Source organism: Pezoporus wallicus, unplaced genomic scaffold (assembly GCF_028554395.1).
Source record: "Pezoporus wallicus isolate ANWC-B61680 ecotype Strahan unplaced genomic scaffold, APGP_CSIRO_Pwel_v1 contig_4684, whole genome shotgun sequence".
NCBI lineage: Eukaryota > Metazoa > Chordata > Aves > Psittaciformes > Psittacidae > Pezoporus > Pezoporus wallicus.
Window position 1 is genome coordinate 2,834,548 of NW_026637499.1, and position 19,358 is coordinate 2,853,905.

The 19,358-nt window shown below is 49.6% G+C and overlaps 2 protein-coding genes across 2 annotated transcripts in view; both read right to left on the reverse strand.

The window, feature by feature from the left end:
• Window positions 1–19,358, reverse strand: part of COQ4 (coenzyme Q4) — a 53,952-nt gene that overhangs the window by 12,703 nt on the left and 21,891 nt on the right. The gene's annotated exons all lie outside the window — the stretch shown is intronic.
• Window positions 1,394–18,032, reverse strand: URM1 (ubiquitin related modifier 1). Its single transcript, XM_057405953.1, has 5 exons — window positions 17,918–18,032; window positions 15,303–15,373; window positions 3,398–3,479; window positions 2,353–2,401; window positions 1,394–1,646 (listed from the first exon to the last, which is right to left on the reverse strand). The coding sequence occupies exons 1-5, from the start codon at window positions 17,950–17,952 to the stop codon at window positions 1,578–1,580; spliced, it is 306 nt and encodes a 101-aa protein (XP_057261936.1). The 5' UTR covers window positions 17,953–18,032; the 3' UTR covers window positions 1,394–1,577.

The following is a 19,358-nucleotide window of genomic DNA, read 5'->3' on the forward strand; positions in this document are numbered from 1 at the left end:
TTACAAGCGGCACAAGCTGGACTCAAGTGGCTGCGGCTGGATTTGGAAAAGGCTGAATCTCGGTTTGTCACCATCAGCGGGTTTGAAGTTAGGGCTTCTCAGATGCAGCAGCATCCTGGGTGCTGTCTGTGGGTTATGGTGGGGTAAACGTGAGAGAGGAGTCACCGGAGGACTCAGACAGGGATTCACTCTATGGCATTCCCTCGGCAGAGTAATTCCTCTGTCAGGCAGGGTGGGAAGGGCTCCTTGCACGGAGCACTCGGGATCTCAGGCCAGGCTGCCCAAGCACTGCACTGCTCGCTGCCACCCTCCTCCTCCTCGGCAGCTCCTGGGGATGGAGGCCGAGGCGAGCAGCGTGTGGTACCCATCAGCTCTGGGATGCGCTGGCTGAGCTTATGGCAGCTCCGGGATTGCCGCTGCTGGGACCATCGAGAGGCTGGTGAGCAGGGCAGGGGCAGCGCAGGAAGGATAACCCTGGCTGGACACAAAAAGAAGCTCACACAGCACAGACATGTTGGTGCCCCTTCCCTCTGCTCTCACCGTGGCCTCCCGGCTGTCCAAGGAAACTTCTGGAAGCAAACAGCATCTGCGCCCAGGCAGAGCCACGCACGCCCGCTCGCAGGACCTCCTCGGGGCATGCAGTAAGAAGCCTTCCCCTCCACTGATGGAAAGGGTTAAAAGCCACTGACTTTCTTTCAGGGTCTGCCACCTCCAGCCCCAGTCCTTCCCCAGCCAGGCTGCAGCAGCCTGCCCAGAACACAGCGCAGGCTGATCAATTCTGTCCATCAAGGTGACAGAAAGATAATTTGCTGCCCTTATCACTCTGTGCTGTCTCAGGCCGGGGACGGGTTTGTTTCCCCTCTAACCAAATGGTTATAGATTGGTATTGTTCCTGGGTTAGGACTTTACTCTGCCTCAGCTCAGGTATGAAAGAGGTTTAAGGCATTAGAAAAACACCCTTAAAAAAAAAAAGCCTGTTTTCCTCCTATTTCCCCTAAATAAATACTGCAAGTGGAAAGTCACTACAGAGGGCTCTGGAGCTGTAATGTCTGCTACCTCACAGAGAAACTAGTAACCTTTTGTCTCCTTGCATTTCACATCTCACCCTTCCCGTGGCTGATGCACAGACTGTACCAACACCAAGTACTGTGTTAAAAGAACCCCCAGTTCCCAGCACCAAGGCAGAGGCACCCCAGCCTTGCCCCAGAGCAGGCACAATCCCCCAGCGCACCTCGCTGCCTGCAAAGACATGTTATCCTACTCGAGGTGCAGCACCCTTCTTCCTCCCACCATGGAAAACCAAAGTCTCACATGCTGCAGGTGCTCTCTGCTCTTTAGGGTACCTTGAAGTGCAGTCAGGAGAGGTGAAATGAGGACCAAAAGATGGATGCTGTTGTGATGGAGAGCAGGCCGCATGCTGGCAGGGCTTTATTTGATGTCTAGTAATGAATGAAGGCAAGTGAGAAGGTGCAGAGATCGGGCACAAGCAGTTCAAGACACGTTTTGGGTTTAGGTTTTTGTTTGGGGTATTTTTTGCTCAGTGATTTGGATTTACATCCTCTTGTTCTTCCAGGGGTTCACCCGCCGTGCAGTGTCGAGATGAAAAGCACAGTATCCTGGTCCTGGAGTTTATAATCCAGCTCACCCTGCAGGCCAAGGGGAAAACATGAGAAATGGTTGAAATGGCATTTCCAAATCCTGGCTGTAAAGAGAAAACAGCTCGTAAAGCGATGGTGAGCGTTAGGGAGAGCAGAAGGGGACAGACTGATGTTTTCATCCTAAGGGAAGCGAAGGTGGGAGATCAGAGGAACTGATGTTCATTATCCCACACCGCTTCCTGGACCAGGGTTTGACAGCACTGGTGGTTGCCTGAGGCAGGACAATGGTTGGTGGCTGTTTGTTGTCTGAGCACAACAGTGGGCTGAGGAGGGAAGGTATTTACCAGTTGCCTGTTTGAGCAGAGATCTCCCCAGGGCTTCACTGCACCTTGGCCTGGTGAAGGTGGCTTGCTTGGGGCTGTGGAGCTGCCACTGTGCTGTTACCCCATGTGTGGGGGAGACCTGCCTGCAGCCAGAGGCCAGGGAAAACCGGGGGGGGGGGGGGAATGTGTGGAAGATCTCTCTTCAGGAAACACTGCCTGGCTGATGAGCCTCAGCAGGTTAGAGAAAGGCTCCAGGCTTCTAAACAGCCCCAGCACAATACAGGGAGAGAGATCCCAGCCTGCCCCTTCCCCTTCAAATAGGAGACGCTTTGCTTGGGGCAAGAAATCAGAAAGAACTTCTCTGAGAGCAACCACAGAACAGATAAGAGTAACATTTTCAACAAAGAAAGTCAAAGGGAAGGGGTACAGACCATTAGTTCCCAGTCTGCGTCGTTGATGAGCACCAAAATTCCCGGCCTCCTGCAGAACAGAGGGAAATAATTAGGATACAGGGCTGCTAAAAAGCGACACAACTCGTTAAAAACAAGGGATGTTAGAGCACAGATCACGAGCTGACTGCCTGCAAAGCCAAAGAGAAAAAGGAATCCTAGCACGGAGGTGGAAACAGGTACAGTCTGTGCCCTTTCTAGATCAAATAAAGGGGAGGCAGGAGCAATCCCAAAGCTCATTTGAATCAAAATGCACCATTCCTGAGGATGCTCTGAGATGACTACATTGCCCTTCGATGTAGGAAAGCCAGGTAATTAAAACCCACGCGCTCCAGTTGAGCGCAGAGAGCTCGATGTGAAGGTAGGGAAAGCCATCCCAGTGCCCCTACCGAAGGCACTAAACACCCGGGGATCCACTCCCAGCCCCTGATTCCGAGCAAAGGGATTCCCCCCTCTTTGATCTTCAGTGTCCTGCAATTGTCTCTCCTGTTACCAGGGGACCTGGCACATGCTTCAGCTCACAAAGATCCGTGACGAATGCTCAGCACCCCCAGCGCCACCCCGCAGCACAGCTCCCTCTGCTCCATTTCTCTTGGCTTTTTACTCTTCCCCCCGCGTCCGTCCACGAGGTCGGCCCCATTTTGACAATAAAAATACATTTCCCAGAAGGAATATTTGTTGGCATTTCTCCGAGTGACTGCTTCAGTGCCAGTGATGTCAGCAGGGGACGGACAGACCTGTTAGAACTCCTGGATTGAGGATACATGCGCTATGCTGCTCCAGGTGACAACAGAGAGGAAGTATATGTGGCTCTGCTTCACGTTTAGGGTTTAAAGAGCTGGGGTGAGGGCTGCAGAAGAGGGTCTCAATGGAACAGCGCAGTGGGGGACACCTCCCACCATCACTTTAGCAGATCCCTTATTTTCATTGTCATTAACGTGCTGCTTCAAACCAACAGGGAAAACGCATCCCAAACAGTGGAGACGAACAGAAAGCCACAAGGAGGATTCAGAAGAGCTGTACTTACACAGATTCCCCTTGCATAAATAATTCTGGTCGCTCTTTCAGCAGATTCTCTTTGATCCACTGCAGCAGGTTTCTGATATCCCCTGAAAGGAGAAAGGACAGCAGTTTACAAACTGGCTGACAGCTCCGAGCTGATGCCAGAACAAAGTGCTTGTTTATCCACAAAAGAGATGAGGAACATGCAGGGTGGAAGGGGATAGCTGCAAACCTCCACTCAAAGAACCCACCCAACGGGATTGCCCCTTTAGCAGTACCTAACAGGCAGCTCTGCCCCGAAGGAGCTCAGGGCTCTGCTCCAAACTCCATGGTTTGGCAGCAGAAAATGAATCCCACAAAGAAGGGATGCAGAAGCACTGATCCAGCAGGAGACTGACACATCCCATATCCTCCTTGCTGCATTATCACCTAACAAATTGATTGTTAACTCTCTGTGCGTTTAAAGTCCATACAAATGAGCCTAAGCACCTGAAAGGAGTAAAGGCAGACACTATGGGTACCAAAACCAGCACGAACCCCTGGCAACATGAGTTCTGGGGCACAGAATGTGCACAACCATGCATTAAACACGCACACAAGCACTTGCTACAGTAGTTGTATTCTGAACACTTGGAACATTCCTCAGCATCCCACCTGCTGCCGTGGTGCTCCCTCCCTCTATACTTTGCTCTTATAGGTTCTTTATTAAAGCTCAGCCTTTATCTTTTCATTTCAGTAGGTGACAGGAAGGATTTGTCTTCATGTAAAAGGAGGAGGAGACACTGCTGGCGGGTTTTTATAGTATCAATTTTACTTTCTGAGGCAAAAACAATTTCTTTAGTGATAGCATCAGTTAATTTCCTATTGGAGAGGTGAGGAGTGACGGGGGGGGGGGGGGGGGGATGGGATAATCCGTTACAGGGTTTAGAGATGCTGACAAATTGCAATGTGGAGTTCTCCTGCATTTGCCTCTATATTTCACTGATCCTCAAACCACTTCATCATTCTGAATCCACAATCAGTTATTCTCCCGGGGCTCCTTTAAACAGCCCTTTGAAAGCCCCCAAAGAGTTTTGTTTGTTTTCCAGGCGTGAGGAAGCTTTTTGAAGGCACAAATCCACCAGTGAGGGCTGAAGCCCTGCTCACAGGAGGAGCAGGGATGTCTGGATAGGTTTCCAGGTCTGTCTCACGTGTTTCTTGATGCAGTCACAGGGAGCCCTTCCACACACGGCTCTCTAAGCTAAACTCAGGCTCTGTGTACTATTCCTTATGTGTTTGCTTCACAACCAGCAGAATGAAATGTGTGTGTAGTGGCTCGACTCAGCTCTTGCCTTATCCCAAGATTCTATGGGATTGTGGATGCTACAGAGCAGAGCTGGAGATCTTCTGGATAACGTTACCCCACCACTTCTGCCACACCAGGGATGAATCTGGCATAGGCAGGTGCACATCAAGCAGGCAACGGGGACGTGTCCATCTGTGGCAGATGGGGTCATCTTTTCCCAAGGAAAAGGGGAGGAGGATGCTCTGAGATTCCCTTTGCATCCCCTCCCTGTTTGACGGGTGTCTCTGGATGGCAGCTTTCCCCCTGGCACATCACTGCAGGGCGGCTGGGAGCACAACAGGTATTGCTGCCTCTGAGCACTGCAGTGAGCACTGAGTGCTCTGACCAGGGCAAAAAGACCTGCTTTGTGCCTTAAAACCACCCGTCAAGCTGGATCACCTGCCTGGGGCCAACCCACAGCTCCCTTGTAATGAGTTAAGAGCACAAACCAGACCATTTTCTGCTGCTTTCCTAGCAACGTGCACTGGGGCTGGATGGCGAGCGCTGCTCAAAAGGTGTACGTACACCCCGGCGGTCAGCCAGCCACCAGAACAGCAGTGAACCACATCCACCTTCCCCTGAAACCCGCTGCTGCAATGCAAAGCCCTCAGGATCTCACACCCAAACAGCTCCTGCTCTCCATCACCAAGCAATGAAAGGCAGAGAGGAAGATGGGAGAGGAGCCTTCAGGAGAAGGAGGGGGGCACAAAGGGGACCCCAGCCCCAGCGCAGCAGCGCCCGCGAGCTGTTTCATATTTATGCACTTGCAGCAGGGCACACAACAATGAGCTGTGCCAGATACCATTCTCCTCGCGTGGAATAAGCAGCCCTTTCCTCTGGGACCTTTCAGGAGAGATCATTTAAACAGAACCACGCTGCACCAGCTGGATAAAAGACAGCCACCTCGAAGCAGCCTGGATGGAGAGAGGACTGATTTATTCGAGGCTGAGATGCAAGGCTCACCCCTACTCCTTCCATAATAAATGCTCATTTCAGCCCCACCTGAGCCTACATTCATTTATTCCTCCCTACACACACACTGAAGAATCCAGACCCAACACCCCTGTGCGTGCCTGCAGCTTCCCCACTCCAAACAGCCACAAAAAATAAGACCCCCTTGTCCAAAGCCAACCTTTAGATATAATACTTTCATCAGCTGCTTTCTCAGCATTGAATTCCTCCCCCCCCTTCATGTCTCTATGTTTTATACACCAATCTAACTAGAACAAATCAATTATAAAGGATCAAAAATGACCAGAGCCACACCAAAATCATCTCCCACAAGGAAGATATTGAAAAGGAACAAGATTACTTCCATTGCAAGGGGTCTGGGGAGAAGCCATCTTGCAGCTCAGTGCCTCGAATAGCAGTTCTGATCAACAGCTCAGGACTCTCTGCGATATCATGATGGAAATAATAAGAGGTAAATTATAGCACAACTGCTTATCTCTTGCAGTTGGCATACATAGCATTGCTAAGACATTTTCTTTCTGATACTACACTATGGGTCTAACAGGTTTCCAGCTCCCTGGGTTGAGGATTTGCTGTGCAAACCAGCAGGTCCTCCACAGACGACATATAAGGAAAGAATTAAATCTCAACCTGCTCAGGCACCACATCCACTGACAGGTTAAACCATGGCAATTTCACACTCGTGTTGCTTAGAAGCTGGTCCCCATCACAAAACAGAGGCAGTGGCTGTTTGCAGGAGCACAGTTGTACTACATGTGCTGCCATTCGGCTGCGAAAGCAGCCAGTTCTTTGGGTCAGGAGTGAGGGTCAGGTGCTCTCTGTGACAGCACAGCATTTCACTCTCCCATCTCCAGCTCAAGTGCAGCAAATCCCAGTAACGCCACAGTTTTAGCACCCCAGCATGGTCTCGGTGAAATCCTTTTGGTAGCCTGCTCCGTCTCATCCACAGCAAACAAACATCCACACCAAAAACCCCACTCTATCCTTAACCATTGGCAGCATCAGCAGAGAGGCAAGAACCAGCCAAGGAAGCTGAAACAGTCTCAAGCTGCAAAGGAGGGACTGAAGCACATGGTAGGAAATCCCTGTGTCACTTGTATAGAGAGACAGCTTCTGCTGCCTGCGCTCAGAGCACCTCAAACCTCTGCCGCTTCACAGGAAAAATAACCTAAAGTTCATTAGGAAACCAAAATAAAGGAACCCAGCAAACGTCTGAGAAAACTGCTTTAGTTCAAGCGCACCGATGGGAGCTCGAATCCACGATACACACAGAGAGCAAAGCAGGCAGCGCTCAGGAAAACCAAGTGTGTGCTTGCAGTGCCACAGAGTCATTGGCTTGTCACGCAAGCGGGCAGGATGCAGGATCTGCAGCGAGCGTGCATACAAAACCCAACAGCCTCAGCTCATTTGCAGCCCAGCTGCATCACAACCGCTCCTGGTTGTGGCAGACAGCACGGCGCAGCCTGCTCCGTCCTCCTGCCTACCCTCCAAGGCCTGATCTTCTGCATCACCCCAACTGCTCCTCGATGAAGAAACTGCTGAGCTTCCTCTGCAAGAGAAACACAGCTACGACTCCATTTTAGCACTGCCTGCAATAAGAGCCTGGGTACATCTGCACCCTCAAACCCACGGCTGGAATCCATAGATCTTCCCTAGCTCAATAAAACCTCCTGGGCCTGACAGATTCATCAGCAAAGAGGACACTCGCTGTGTGCAGAGGGAAACCAGGTGCCTTGAATAAGAAACACCAAGTTGCACCAGAAGGATCTCTCACTGAACTGATAAACGTACAGAAACACAGGAGGGTTTTGGGCAACCATTATCCCAGTTGACAAGGATGGGCTCTGAGCTCCCAGGGAGCTGCACAGGCCACTGACAGACTCACACACACATGCAGCGAGCAGACACCCCCGTGTCCCCCGTCTTGAAATGCACATATAAACCTGCACAAAGCACACAGTGCCTCGAAGAGCACCCAGAGGCTGTAATTCCACCCATCTTCTTGCCTTGGCTGCAGAAGTGTGAAATAGGGGAGCCCTATAAAGGCTGAACCATGGAAAATTCCCTTCTGGTCCGTAATAAACAAGATATATGCAGCACTGGTCACTAAGGGGTCAGTGCTGCAAGAGCACAGCGCTTTCCCTTGCGGATAGCTCCCTGTGGGGTACCATTTCTTTGACCCAGAATAAGATCATTTATCATACTGACCATGGCTGAGCTCCAATTTGCTGAGGTCACTAACTCTGGACGAGCGCCGCTCCACCCACATTCTCAGCCACCGGCCTGTAACCATGACAAAGCCCCTTCCCTGCAGCTCCTCTGCCATTATTCCCCCTGCCTGCATGGAAATGTATGGAAAGACAATTTGTATGCCCCTTTTCCTGGCCTGAAGCAGCTTGTTTTTAAAACAGATGAACCAGCTCCCAATACCTGCTGCCCCTCTAGGTGCGTGTCTCCTCTCTGCTATTGAATCCTCCAGGAATCTGCTCTCTAAAAGAGCTTGTTACAAAACCTGACCTAAGGGATCCTTCAAGCTCCTCCAGCCTCCCATCTGATATGCAAATCATTCGCTGAAGCAGACGATGGTGTGCCATGAACTGCAGAAGAAGACCTGGAATAGCTGATATAAATGAAGCCACAGGCAAACGGCTTCGCTACTACACAGAGCGAGCAGCGAGGCAAGATTCTGCAGCAAGTGCAACATCCATTTTCCCTGACAAGAGCCCAAGCCAACCCTGCCATGCGCTGGAGTGGGCAGTGATTTAAGTGCTAGGGAAAAAATTAGGGGATAACTACAGCCAGACGTAAGAGAATCCCAATCATTGCTCTTATCTGTTCCTGTCTGCTCCAAACGAACACCAAGGTCTTGGCTTCTCTAATTTTTAACTGTGCTGTGACATCCTCCTCTCACTTCTCAGCTATAAGAGCAACGCTGCTCTTCGTTTTCTTGCACCCACAAAAGGCGAAGGGATCTCAGAGGTCTTTCACAGCCCTCTCCCGTTAGCAGTGAAGACTCAGATCCCAGCCATTACCCAGCCCTGAGGTTTTAATCACAGCGCTCATGAACTAGAGAGGAGCTGCTTGGGATCCTGCACTCCCCACAGGTTGCTGGTAGGAGAACACAAGTTCAAGGGATCTCCGATCCCACTCGCCAGCCAGCAGCAAGCCTCCAGATCCATGAGCTCCTGTGACAGAAAAAGCAGCTCTGAGCTGATTCTCAGGGTAAACCTAATCCCTACTCATTTCCAAAGTCAGAGCACCTAATCCCGTAACACCCAACGCTATTGTCACTTCAGGCTCCCAAATAAATGCCACTGCACCAAACTGTCTCTTTTAATTAGGATCACAGATCCCTACTGCTGGCCCAGGGTCTTGCCTCTCGTTCCAAACTGTCAAAGGAAGGATTCCAGGTTGGGAATTGCAGACACTACAAATAATACCCCACTAACAGGTCCCGTGATTTTCTCCCTCTGTCCCTGCAGAATGATTCCCAACAAAAGACCATCCCAAGCCTTTCCCACTCTGATTTTGAAGATGCTTGAGCAATGTAGACCTGCTACCAAACCCCAAGGAGACTGTGCCACGGTCAAATAGTTTTTGCAGTCAGAAATCTTCCGCTAATGCACCAAACTCCCATTTCTTCATTCCTCCCTATCAATCTCTGCTGGATAATATTGCGTCACCCTGGCTATAATCTGTCCTTCCCAATGATAAAGGAGATAGCCCACCTCATCGCTTTTCCATCCATTTATCCTGTTTAACCTTGAATAGTGCTGGTTAATTTTTTCTGAGCTGCTCAGGAAGACAATTCAGAGACTGCATTACTAACCATGGGCACAGAGCTTTGCCAAAACACATCAGGACTTAACATTTCCCTTCTCTCTTGTTTCCCCAGCTCCCGGGTTTTGTGCATGTGCACGCACAGCGAGGGTGGAAAAGGAAAACCTTCTCCCTGTTACAACAGAGCTGATGCGAGACCCCAGAGGAAGGTGGCTGCTGCTGCCATCGTGCAGAGGGATTCCCTGGCAGCCTGGCACTGCCCCACACGCAGGCTGGCCGAGGGAATCCCTTGGGCTGGGCTCTCCCTGGCACTGCCAGCTGGATCAGAAAGCGCCTTCGAGTCAATCCTTTGCCCCCCTCCCAGCCTGGCTGGTGGCTGCTGTCCCCTCTGGCTGCAGGATGAGTCAATGTCTCGGCTCACGAACTGCTGGGATTTTATTGCTCTACATACAGAAATCGTGCGGCATCCAGCCCTCACCTCGCACTTTCAGGCTCGGATCTGCTTTGCTATTATTAGACTTTCATATAGGGCAAGCACCATTAAACCGATTCCTGTCCACCCAACCCAGCCACCCCCACAGATACTCCAAGCCCCCTCAGTCTTACTTGAAAGGGGAAAAGAAAGGGCCAGTGAGATGATCAGGGTGGAGGAGAAGGGGGGTAAGATTTACAAGTGAATGGAGGTAAGAATGGAGCAGTTTGTGGGATAAAGGGGCTGCAGAGGGAGCTTTACAGATGTGCAGAGGGACGGCGGCTCATTGTTTAATTAAGCAGAAAGTGGCTCTTTTGAAAAGCAATTTTGCACAGGAGCTCTGAGCTCAGCAAACAACTCCTGCGAGTGAGGGCAGGAGGAGAAAGGAACAGCTGGCCCGGAGCCGTGTGAACCGCATGCTAAGCGGTTTAAAGGGCCCGGATCCTCCTCCCCAGCCCTGTTCCGCTGCCACCCTCTGAACAGTGCTGTCAGCACAGCAAATCCCACCGAGAGAAAAGGCAGAGCAGGGCAGGGGGGGAGCGTGCCGGCACTGAAAGGTTATCCTGCTAGGTGTCCGCACTGCATTACAGCGGCTGGGAAGGAGGGTGGAACAGCCGGGCTTTGTTATGCCAGGGATTTGGTCACACACAAGAGCTGGGGTTTGGATGCCTGGGAAGCTCTTTCGACAAGGAGTTGGGATGAGCCGAGCTGGTAACATGGCTCCATGGCCTCCTGGGTGAGTGCTGGCACTGCTCTGGTGAGGGCACACGGTTGTTTCTGTTCTCTCTGAAGGACTCATTCCTCGTGCAGAAGCTGGGAGAGTGACCCAGTGCCACCGAGTCCCACACCATGACTGCAAGCACAGCAGGGACCACTGGATCACAGCGGTGGTGGCAGCCCAGCAGCATCCCACCGGGCTCCCAGTGGTGCAAAAGTGGTTGCTCACACTGATCACTGGAAAGATCAGCCAGGATCCAGAACTGAGCTTGTCCAGCCTCAGGTCCCACCCTGAGCATCCCACTGAGTCCCCTTTCCTTGCCAACAATATATATACCCTGTCTAAGAGAGATGCACAAGTCCAGGAACAGCCCCAGACTCCTCTGAGACCTGTGAGCACCAGGCACTGTGGTTAAAGATGTGACTGCGTGAAGTTCCATAGAGCTATGGTTTTTTGTTATCATTCTAATAAGCTGCATTACCAAATATGTTTTTATTCTCTCTTTGGAGCAAGTTCTAAAATGTTAGGAATAATAAACAGAGCAATAAAAGCATTCCAGAATATTAATAACTTAACTGCAGCATACTACCTACCAATAGCACTGGGCATTTACATGCAAGTGATGCCAACTACTGCTCTTGATTTTACACCTTGTTTTGGCACAGCACCCAGTCAACTCTGACCACAGGCCATGCTGTATTTTTTAAGCCACTCTGCCTGTAACACAGGTCTGATCTCCTGAGATCCCCAGGCTCTTCTCTGAGAAGATGAATGCTCCCAACTCCCTCCATGCTGTGCAGAACAAGGCCTCTAGAAAGCTAAGCTCTTGAGGAGCAGACCATGCTCTTCTCTACAGGGATTTAACATAAGCAGCACTTGGCAGATATATTTTCCTCTTAAAAAAAAAGAAATAAATATTAGCTTTTTCCCTGGGGTTTTGGTAAAGGGAAACCACACAACAATTACCAAAAGACACTGATTAAAAATGTATCTTTCCAGACTTGTAAATGCCAAAACACACCGTGAATTCTGGATTACCCCAGGTCCAAATGATCGCTGCTGCAGCTGGTCACTGCTGTTCCAAAACACAAGTCCCATCACTGGAACCACAGGAGAAGTTGGAATTCAAAGGCCTGCGATCAGCAGCTGAGCAGCACAACTGCCAGACTCTGCAACCAGCCCCAACCTCTGGATGCAGCATCCAGCAGGCAGCACAGCAGAGAGGTTTTGTAAACCCTCTTCATCAGCACAACGCTGCTGAGCTAAACCTGAACTGGCTACAAGGGTTAAACAATGCCAGGGACTTCCTACCCTTCCAACAGCGTCCATGCAACTCACTTGGCCATAGACAAATCCACCACTGTGTGTCCCAGCGAGATGGAGGAAGGAGCTCCGGCATCGCTTGCAGAGCAGTCATACAATGACCTATTTGATTACTGGAGCACTTGCTTAAATTACTGTGGCTTATTTCAGGATGAGGCTGCCAAATACATTTTCAGTTTTTAATTTAGGGTTTCTCTCTTTTATGCTCCATTGTCTCTAATAGCTTCTTAGATGCTTGCAAATAAAGTTGATTTCCCTGCCAATTTAATCCTCTCTCCATGAGACAAATACCACTATTCCCTCAGCTTTCTCCCACACACACAGTCTTTATGCAGAAAAAACCAACAGGGCATAATGCCTTTAGATCCTCTAACAAATTTATCAATGAGATCATCAAAACAGCCAGCAATTTGGGATAAGATTCTTGTTTAACTTGAAGTCTTCTTTCTGCAACTGCTCTAAAAGATGACACGGTCCAGCACAAAGTGTGACTGATGTAAATCTGTCTCCCTGTGCCATGGATCACACCTCTGTCAGTTCCTACTTCAAAACTTCACCATGTAGGCTAAGACAGCTCTGCTTTGGAAATAAAGAACTGCTCTCTTACTGGTGTTAGGATACAAAAAGCCCCTTGGGTAATAAAAATAGGTCCCACCACACGGCTGTACCCCTTGTGGTTTGCTCTTGTCCCATTTGCAGTTTCTTCCCTCCTGCCTTTCCAAACCCCTCCAGGAGCCCATCTCCACACCTCAGAAAAGGACAGGGAATCAAATCTTCTCGTAAAAGTTAACTGGATCTGGAACCCACCTACTTCTCACCTGGTGCCTGTGACCAGGAAAAAGGAAACAACCCCGTAAAAATTTGTCCAACTTTATTATCTCTCAGAGAACACTGCCCTTGTCAACTATGGAGCACAGCTTGGTTTATCCATGTCAATATCTCTTCTTTCATTTTCCACCTCCCCTCACCTCTGGGATAGATATAAAAATGCCTAAACAATTAAAATATAGCTGGGCCCAATGTCCCAGAGAGAAGTAGCTGCTCTGCAAAAAGGAGGACAAAGACAAAAATAACCTACAAAGAGAAGAAGAGTAGGTAAGAGAGGCCAAAATGGCCCAAAATAAGCCTGATGGCTAATGAAACCAGTTAAAATGGGGTTAGAAGTACAGGTCTTCAAGTACTGCTCATACTACAGCTCTTTCCCCAGAGCATTAAGTGACGGATGTAGGGGGTAAGGCAAGCAACAGGATGCACCAAGTATAACTGAGCTGGTTTATTTCTCTAACCACTGTCACTCTGGCTGCACGAGGGCAGCAGGGAACATACTACATATATCTTTATTTACCCAGAGAGAGGTGAATTAATACTTCTTAGAGTGAATGAGGAAAATACATGGTATTAGGAACAATGTAAAATTGCAGGAATTTACCAAATTCCTTATTCACATGTTTCTGATGTGATTCTACTGACTCCTCACCACTACAACATAATTCCCATCTGGTAATACTTTGAGGAGTGTCTCCAGATATCAGACATCAACCCCACATCTCCCTACCCCACCCCTATGCTGGGTGTAAACGTCACTATAGCAGAAGCCTCACAACTCAACCCAAAAGCTGAAACCCCCCTGTCACTCAATGCACATGAAAACAGGAGGCTGCAAATGGGGGGAGCTAGCAAGGGGGCACACTGTCCATTCTGCCACTCCTGATATAGGAATAGCAGCATCTGAAGAACAAGGCAGCCTGGAAAGCTGGGAGCAACAATGTGCTAGATGAACTGGGAATGAGCCACTGGAGATCATGAGTCTGAACCCTGAGACTGGGCCAGACCTTAAGGGAAAGATCTATCCTTTAGGGTAAACCTAGCTCCTAGTGAAGTCTGTAGAAGTCTTCCAACTGCAAGTGGGAATGGATTAGGCCACATACAACTGCCCCACTGACAACCATCGGGCTGGAAGAATCATGCTTTGATATTAATTCCCCTCTTCTCCTGGCAGAAATAAACATCCCACGTAATAACCCCATCTTTCTGAGGATCTGACTGTGATCTGAACTCCACCAATGCATTGATGCGCACATCAGTGGGTATTTTACATTTACAGAACACTGAAGAAAATTATGCTCTAGCCCTGAAGCTTATAAACCAACTAAATGAATGTTTTGGCATTTCTTTACTGCTTTCCATTCCAGGATCTTAAGTGCTTGAATAGTGCTGGAATTTAACACTGAACTCTCTTGCGATACATGAAAGCAGCACTACTACTTCACTAGCAACAGGGGAAAGTCAAGCAACACGACTAAAGTCACAAAGCAAATCAGTATCAGGTCATGTTTCTGGATCCCTAGTCCCTGTCTTAACCACAAGATAACACACCAGTCCAGTGCTCCTATTACATATGAATTACACATACTTATGTCCAAACATCAAAAGCGCTTCTACCAATCTCTAATTACTTCCAGGCACGGCAAGAAGATTTCAGGCCTGAATGTTCACAGCACATATATTACAGTATTAGCCATTCATGAGATATTACTTGCTAACATTCCCTGATGCTTTGTATTATTTTGCTTTATAATCCCACTCTCAAATAGCACAAAGCATTCCTCTCTAGCTGGGAGAATTCAAAACATACCTGAGGCAAAATTATGTTGCAATTGAAGTATGTACACGCATCAGGAGAAACAAGAGAGTTAGTACAGCACTTCTCAGTACTGATACTCCAAATCACAAACCTGAAATGATGACTGTTTATCACTGGGACACTCAAGTCCTATTTTCTATCATAGGGAAGGCTATAGACAGGATGTTCAGCATCACATTCAAGTGCTAGCTTTGCCATTTTCAACTGCACAGTTAATATAGAACAAGTACGTATACTTGTAAGTTCAATTAGTAGATAAAATGCATTTATGTTACACTGCTGTACACACCCCCACGTATCTATTCACTACATATACACGCACACACACTTATATCTCTCTTGAAAACCTCAGGACAGGCAAGAAAAAAACAGAGAGAAGACGTTATCGGTGCTTTCAAGCAAGACAAATGTAGACTTGATGGAAGCAATCAGAGGCTGTTGTCTACCCAGGAGGAAGGAGGAAAAAGTCTTAAGGCAAAAGACAAGTGCTTAGAGGAGACGAAAGATGCTCCGACTATTTCTGCTTGGTATTTACTTTGAGGACTGTTTTCTGCCAAGCTATGTGATCCACAGCATGCCTGAAAGTGCTTTTAAAATACATCAGTTCTTGTTGCCAACTCATGAAACTGCCGTACAAACCAGCTTTGTTTCATTTGTTGTCCTTCTTTCAGGTTATCCAACAGGTTCTGATACTCACAAGGCTCTGGTTGACAGGGCAAAGTCACCTGATGCTTTTTGACACCATCGAACATGAATTCTGCACCACCTCTGAAATAAAAACAATGAACCACTGAGATTTTGCTTTATTGTCAAAAGGAAGACAGTACAAAAGAGGCGATTTACATAGATGCCAAAACGGAGAAAACAAATGACACAGCCTATATTTAGCACAGGATTCTCTTTGTCTTTTTCCTCCTCTTGCAAACCACACGTTCATAGGGGAAGTTGCCATCTCCCATCGCCAGCTCCCACAGGAGGCTCTGCTGAGGGCCAGAACCCCACGGTGCCAGGCATCATCCCAGCAGAACAGGAAGATGGTTCCCAGTTCAATGTGCTAACAAACGGCCACGCAGCATCCAGCCTAATGCCTCCAGCTGTCGGCACTGCTGCAGCCCAAACAGCATTACAGCCACCACATGACATCCCACGTCTCGTCCTCAGCACCTTTTATAGTCACAAGCCTCGAGGCCTTTAACAGAACTGTAGCATCCTTCTAAATAATCCCCTATTTCCACTTGTGAACAGAGAGGAAATGACTCACAGGAGGTTACACAGCAACCAGAGCCAGCATCCCTGAGCCCTGGCAACCTCTTCTTGATCTGCTTGCTACAGAACATTCCCTCTTGGGAGGGACTTGAGTGGGAGAAGCAAATGACAACGATGATAAGTGAAAAATGAATAAACAAACACACAATCCTCCACGGAACAACCTGACGAACATCCCTCTTCTGACAGTCAGAACGTACTGAGGGATCAGCCCCAGATAACTCACTGATGGCCTCTGGTGTGAGCAAAATATGCAGAGGCGGGAAGGACAGGAGGACCTCGAAAGAATGGGATTTAAATTGGGTCCAGGTACCTCATCTCCTTTAGGCTGCTCCAAAAAAATCCTCCATTGTTTGGAACTGCAACTCACAAGGCTCAGGAGCTCCTCAAAACACCCCTTTTTTGCCCAAAGGACAACTGTGGAAACTTGGAGCTTTACAAACATCAATCAGTTTTCCTGATGTTGTGAGGCCACAGGACAACTCAGCCTTAGATTGTGAAACTTTATCATGTGAGTAAGGACACGGATAATAAACACGAGTGCTACTTTTAAGATACAGAACAAACTCTTCACCCTAGACTGAACAGGATGGCCAAAGCTTTAACAATTAGGAAGCTCCCAAGAACCTCAACTCATTTGATACCCAACCAAGGTAGAAAAATGACCAAGCCGATTTCAAAGGGTTTATAATTGTGGCAAAGCGTTTTTCCAACTTCAAACACTGACTAATTTAAAAAGATAACCTTAGGAAGTTACTGTCTGGAAACTCATTGGTGCCTCACATCCCTTGGGAAGCAGCACAAGAAAGAGAGGTATTTCAACTAAATAATCCCCACCTAGCCTATCAACAAAAGACACATCCAGACGTTCCAAAGCTCCTTTAAATCCAGTATCTCAAAATGCCCCACTAGGTTTCCTTGGCTCTGCAATGGAAGAGCACAACAGAAGCCTTGTTATGCCTTCGGCAGCATTACTTATATGCAGTGAGTCTCCTAAAGAGCACTCTGTTGGTGTCCTTCCCCCAGCTCACACAAAAAATAGCTATGTGGCAATTGAAGCGGCGATTATGAGCACGAGGGGGGATTCATGCGAGGGGACAAGTGACAAGGATTATATGAAAAACATTTTTTGATGTCACGAAAACAAGGTCACACTTTGTTACAGCGGGAAATGTAGATTGCAAGATAAGGTCCTTCTGTAATGCGCGAGCCGTGGGGACCTCAGCTGCGATTCCTACATAGAGAGCTCATTTATGCATTTCCAAAGGGAGCAAAAATGCATCTCACTCTTCTGGGAAAAATTAGGAGAGCTCCTGCAGCTGGAAGTGGGAAAGACTGAGGAAAGGATTCTTCAGGAGAAGAGCATTTGAGGGGTTATGGCGTTTCTGTGCTGTGAAAGGGTGGGAAAAAGCGAATAAAGAGCAGCCTTTTAGCTGCTGGTAAAAGGAGGCTTTAACGAAAATAACACGAGTATTTCCACAAATATGCACTGGCTTCCACTGCAAACACTTGAACTTCCCAGCGCCAGCGCTGGGGAGCAACGCGGATCCTACGGCAGCCGAGACCTGAAACGCTACAAAGGCTGTTTTGCCCTGAAATAACCTGAGACACGAAGCGAGCACACACGTACACACACGGGAATAGAGAGGAAAAAAAGCCGAAAAACGAGTGGAAGGTTTCAATTAATCGTTTTAATCATTAAAGCAAGCAAGGGCTGGAAGGGGAGAAAGGAAAGCGCCGGCACAAGACGCTCACACAACCGCAGGCGAGGCCGTGTCGCCGCCTCCCTTCAGAACAGGGCAGGGCCGCTCTATCGGGGCCGGGAAACCGCCCCGGCGCTGCCCGCCCCCACCGGGCAGCGCCTGCACCGCCACCCCGGGCCGCAGCCCCGGAGCCCCGCGGGCCCAGACAGGCTGGTCGCGGCCGCACAGCCCGCACTCCACAGGAGCTCCGCATCACCGAGGGGCCCGTTCCGGTGTCGTCCCCGTCCGTCCCCCCTCCCCGTCCCCCGCTGCCTCCCCAGGCCCCGCCGCCGCCCGCGCTCACCCGAACTCCACCTGCAGCGACACGGGCGCCGCCATCTTGGCAGCGGCGGGGACGGCGCGCGCGGGCCGCGCCGGAAGTACCGCGCCGGCTTCCGGGCCGCGCCGCGTTGCCAGGCAACGGCGGTTCAAGGCGGGGAGCGGCGCTGGGGCCTAATGGGTTCTACCGAGGAGCGGCGATGGGGCCTGGCCTGAGGGAAGCCCGCAGCGGGGCTCAGGACGGGTTTAGGCTCCCGTTAGCGCTGCTGGAAGGGCGGCCCGTGCCTGATGAGGTGCGCCCTCACGGTGGGCTCTTTGCGTTTGTGTTGACGGGACCTTAAAGCTCCTCCAGCGCCAAGCCCTGCCACGGGCACTGACCCCTTCCGCTAGAGCAGCTTGCTCCAAGCCCCTGTGTCCAACCTGGCCTTGAGCACTGCCAGGGCTGGGGCAGAGCTGCACAAAGGCTGCACAAACCCAGCCTCATTTAAATGTGCGGTGTGGCCGCGGCAACGGCCGCTCCTGTCACCGCCATGGAGATGCGCCGGAGGAGGCGGCGGTTCAGTAGCCCCGTCCCGCCCGGCTCACATCTGTTCCCTGTTTGCTTTCCCCTCCTGTCCCCAGAGGGGGAAGCGTGGAGCCGGGCGCGATGCAGCCATGGCGGTGACAGCTGGGGCTGCGATGGCGCAGGCTCTTGTCCCCCCCTCAGCATGGAGCTGCGCTGGGCTGCACCCCTGAACCTCCCTCTGTGTGTAAGTGTATACGCTTATATCTGCACACAGGCACGTAGCAGTGTAATATATACAGCATACACCCGGTGCATGATGTGTAAGGGGCGTAAATTTCCGCAGACAGATTGCTCTTGGTTTATGCTAACGGGGGTCAGGGTATGCCTAACCCCGAGAGCAGAAGGTGGTGGTGTTTGTAATGGCCTTTTGTTCTCAGAGGAGATCATTCTCCAGGCTGGGCCCCAGGAAAGGCCGGTCCCCAGCACAGATGAATGCTGCCATCGCTGCCGGGGTGACGTGAAGCTGTTGACCATGGTCTTCATCCACAGAATTCCAGCTGGATTTGAAATGTCTCTAAATCCCAAAGGGGGTTTTTGAGGATCTGGGAGGATATGGAACTGGTTGTGCTGGAAACTGGCTGAGGAAAGAAGCCTCAGACCAAAAGCTTACTTCTATACACTTCAGAAACGACTGAAGCACTCTATACAGAGGACCTGGTAATCTGAACTCCAGATCAGTGTTTGCAGTTATGGTTTTATATGGGCTATTCTTCTTGCTTCCAGGAATCGTTTATGAGGCCAAATAATAGCAGACCTGGCTTATAAAAGGAATCTCGATTCCTGAGTTACAGAAATGCAGCAAAATATTACAGATTTAATGTTAGTACTGAAAAAAAAAAACCAAAAATAAATGAAAAAGGAAGAGAACAGTAATCATCAACACCAGTTTGGCTCATTCAAG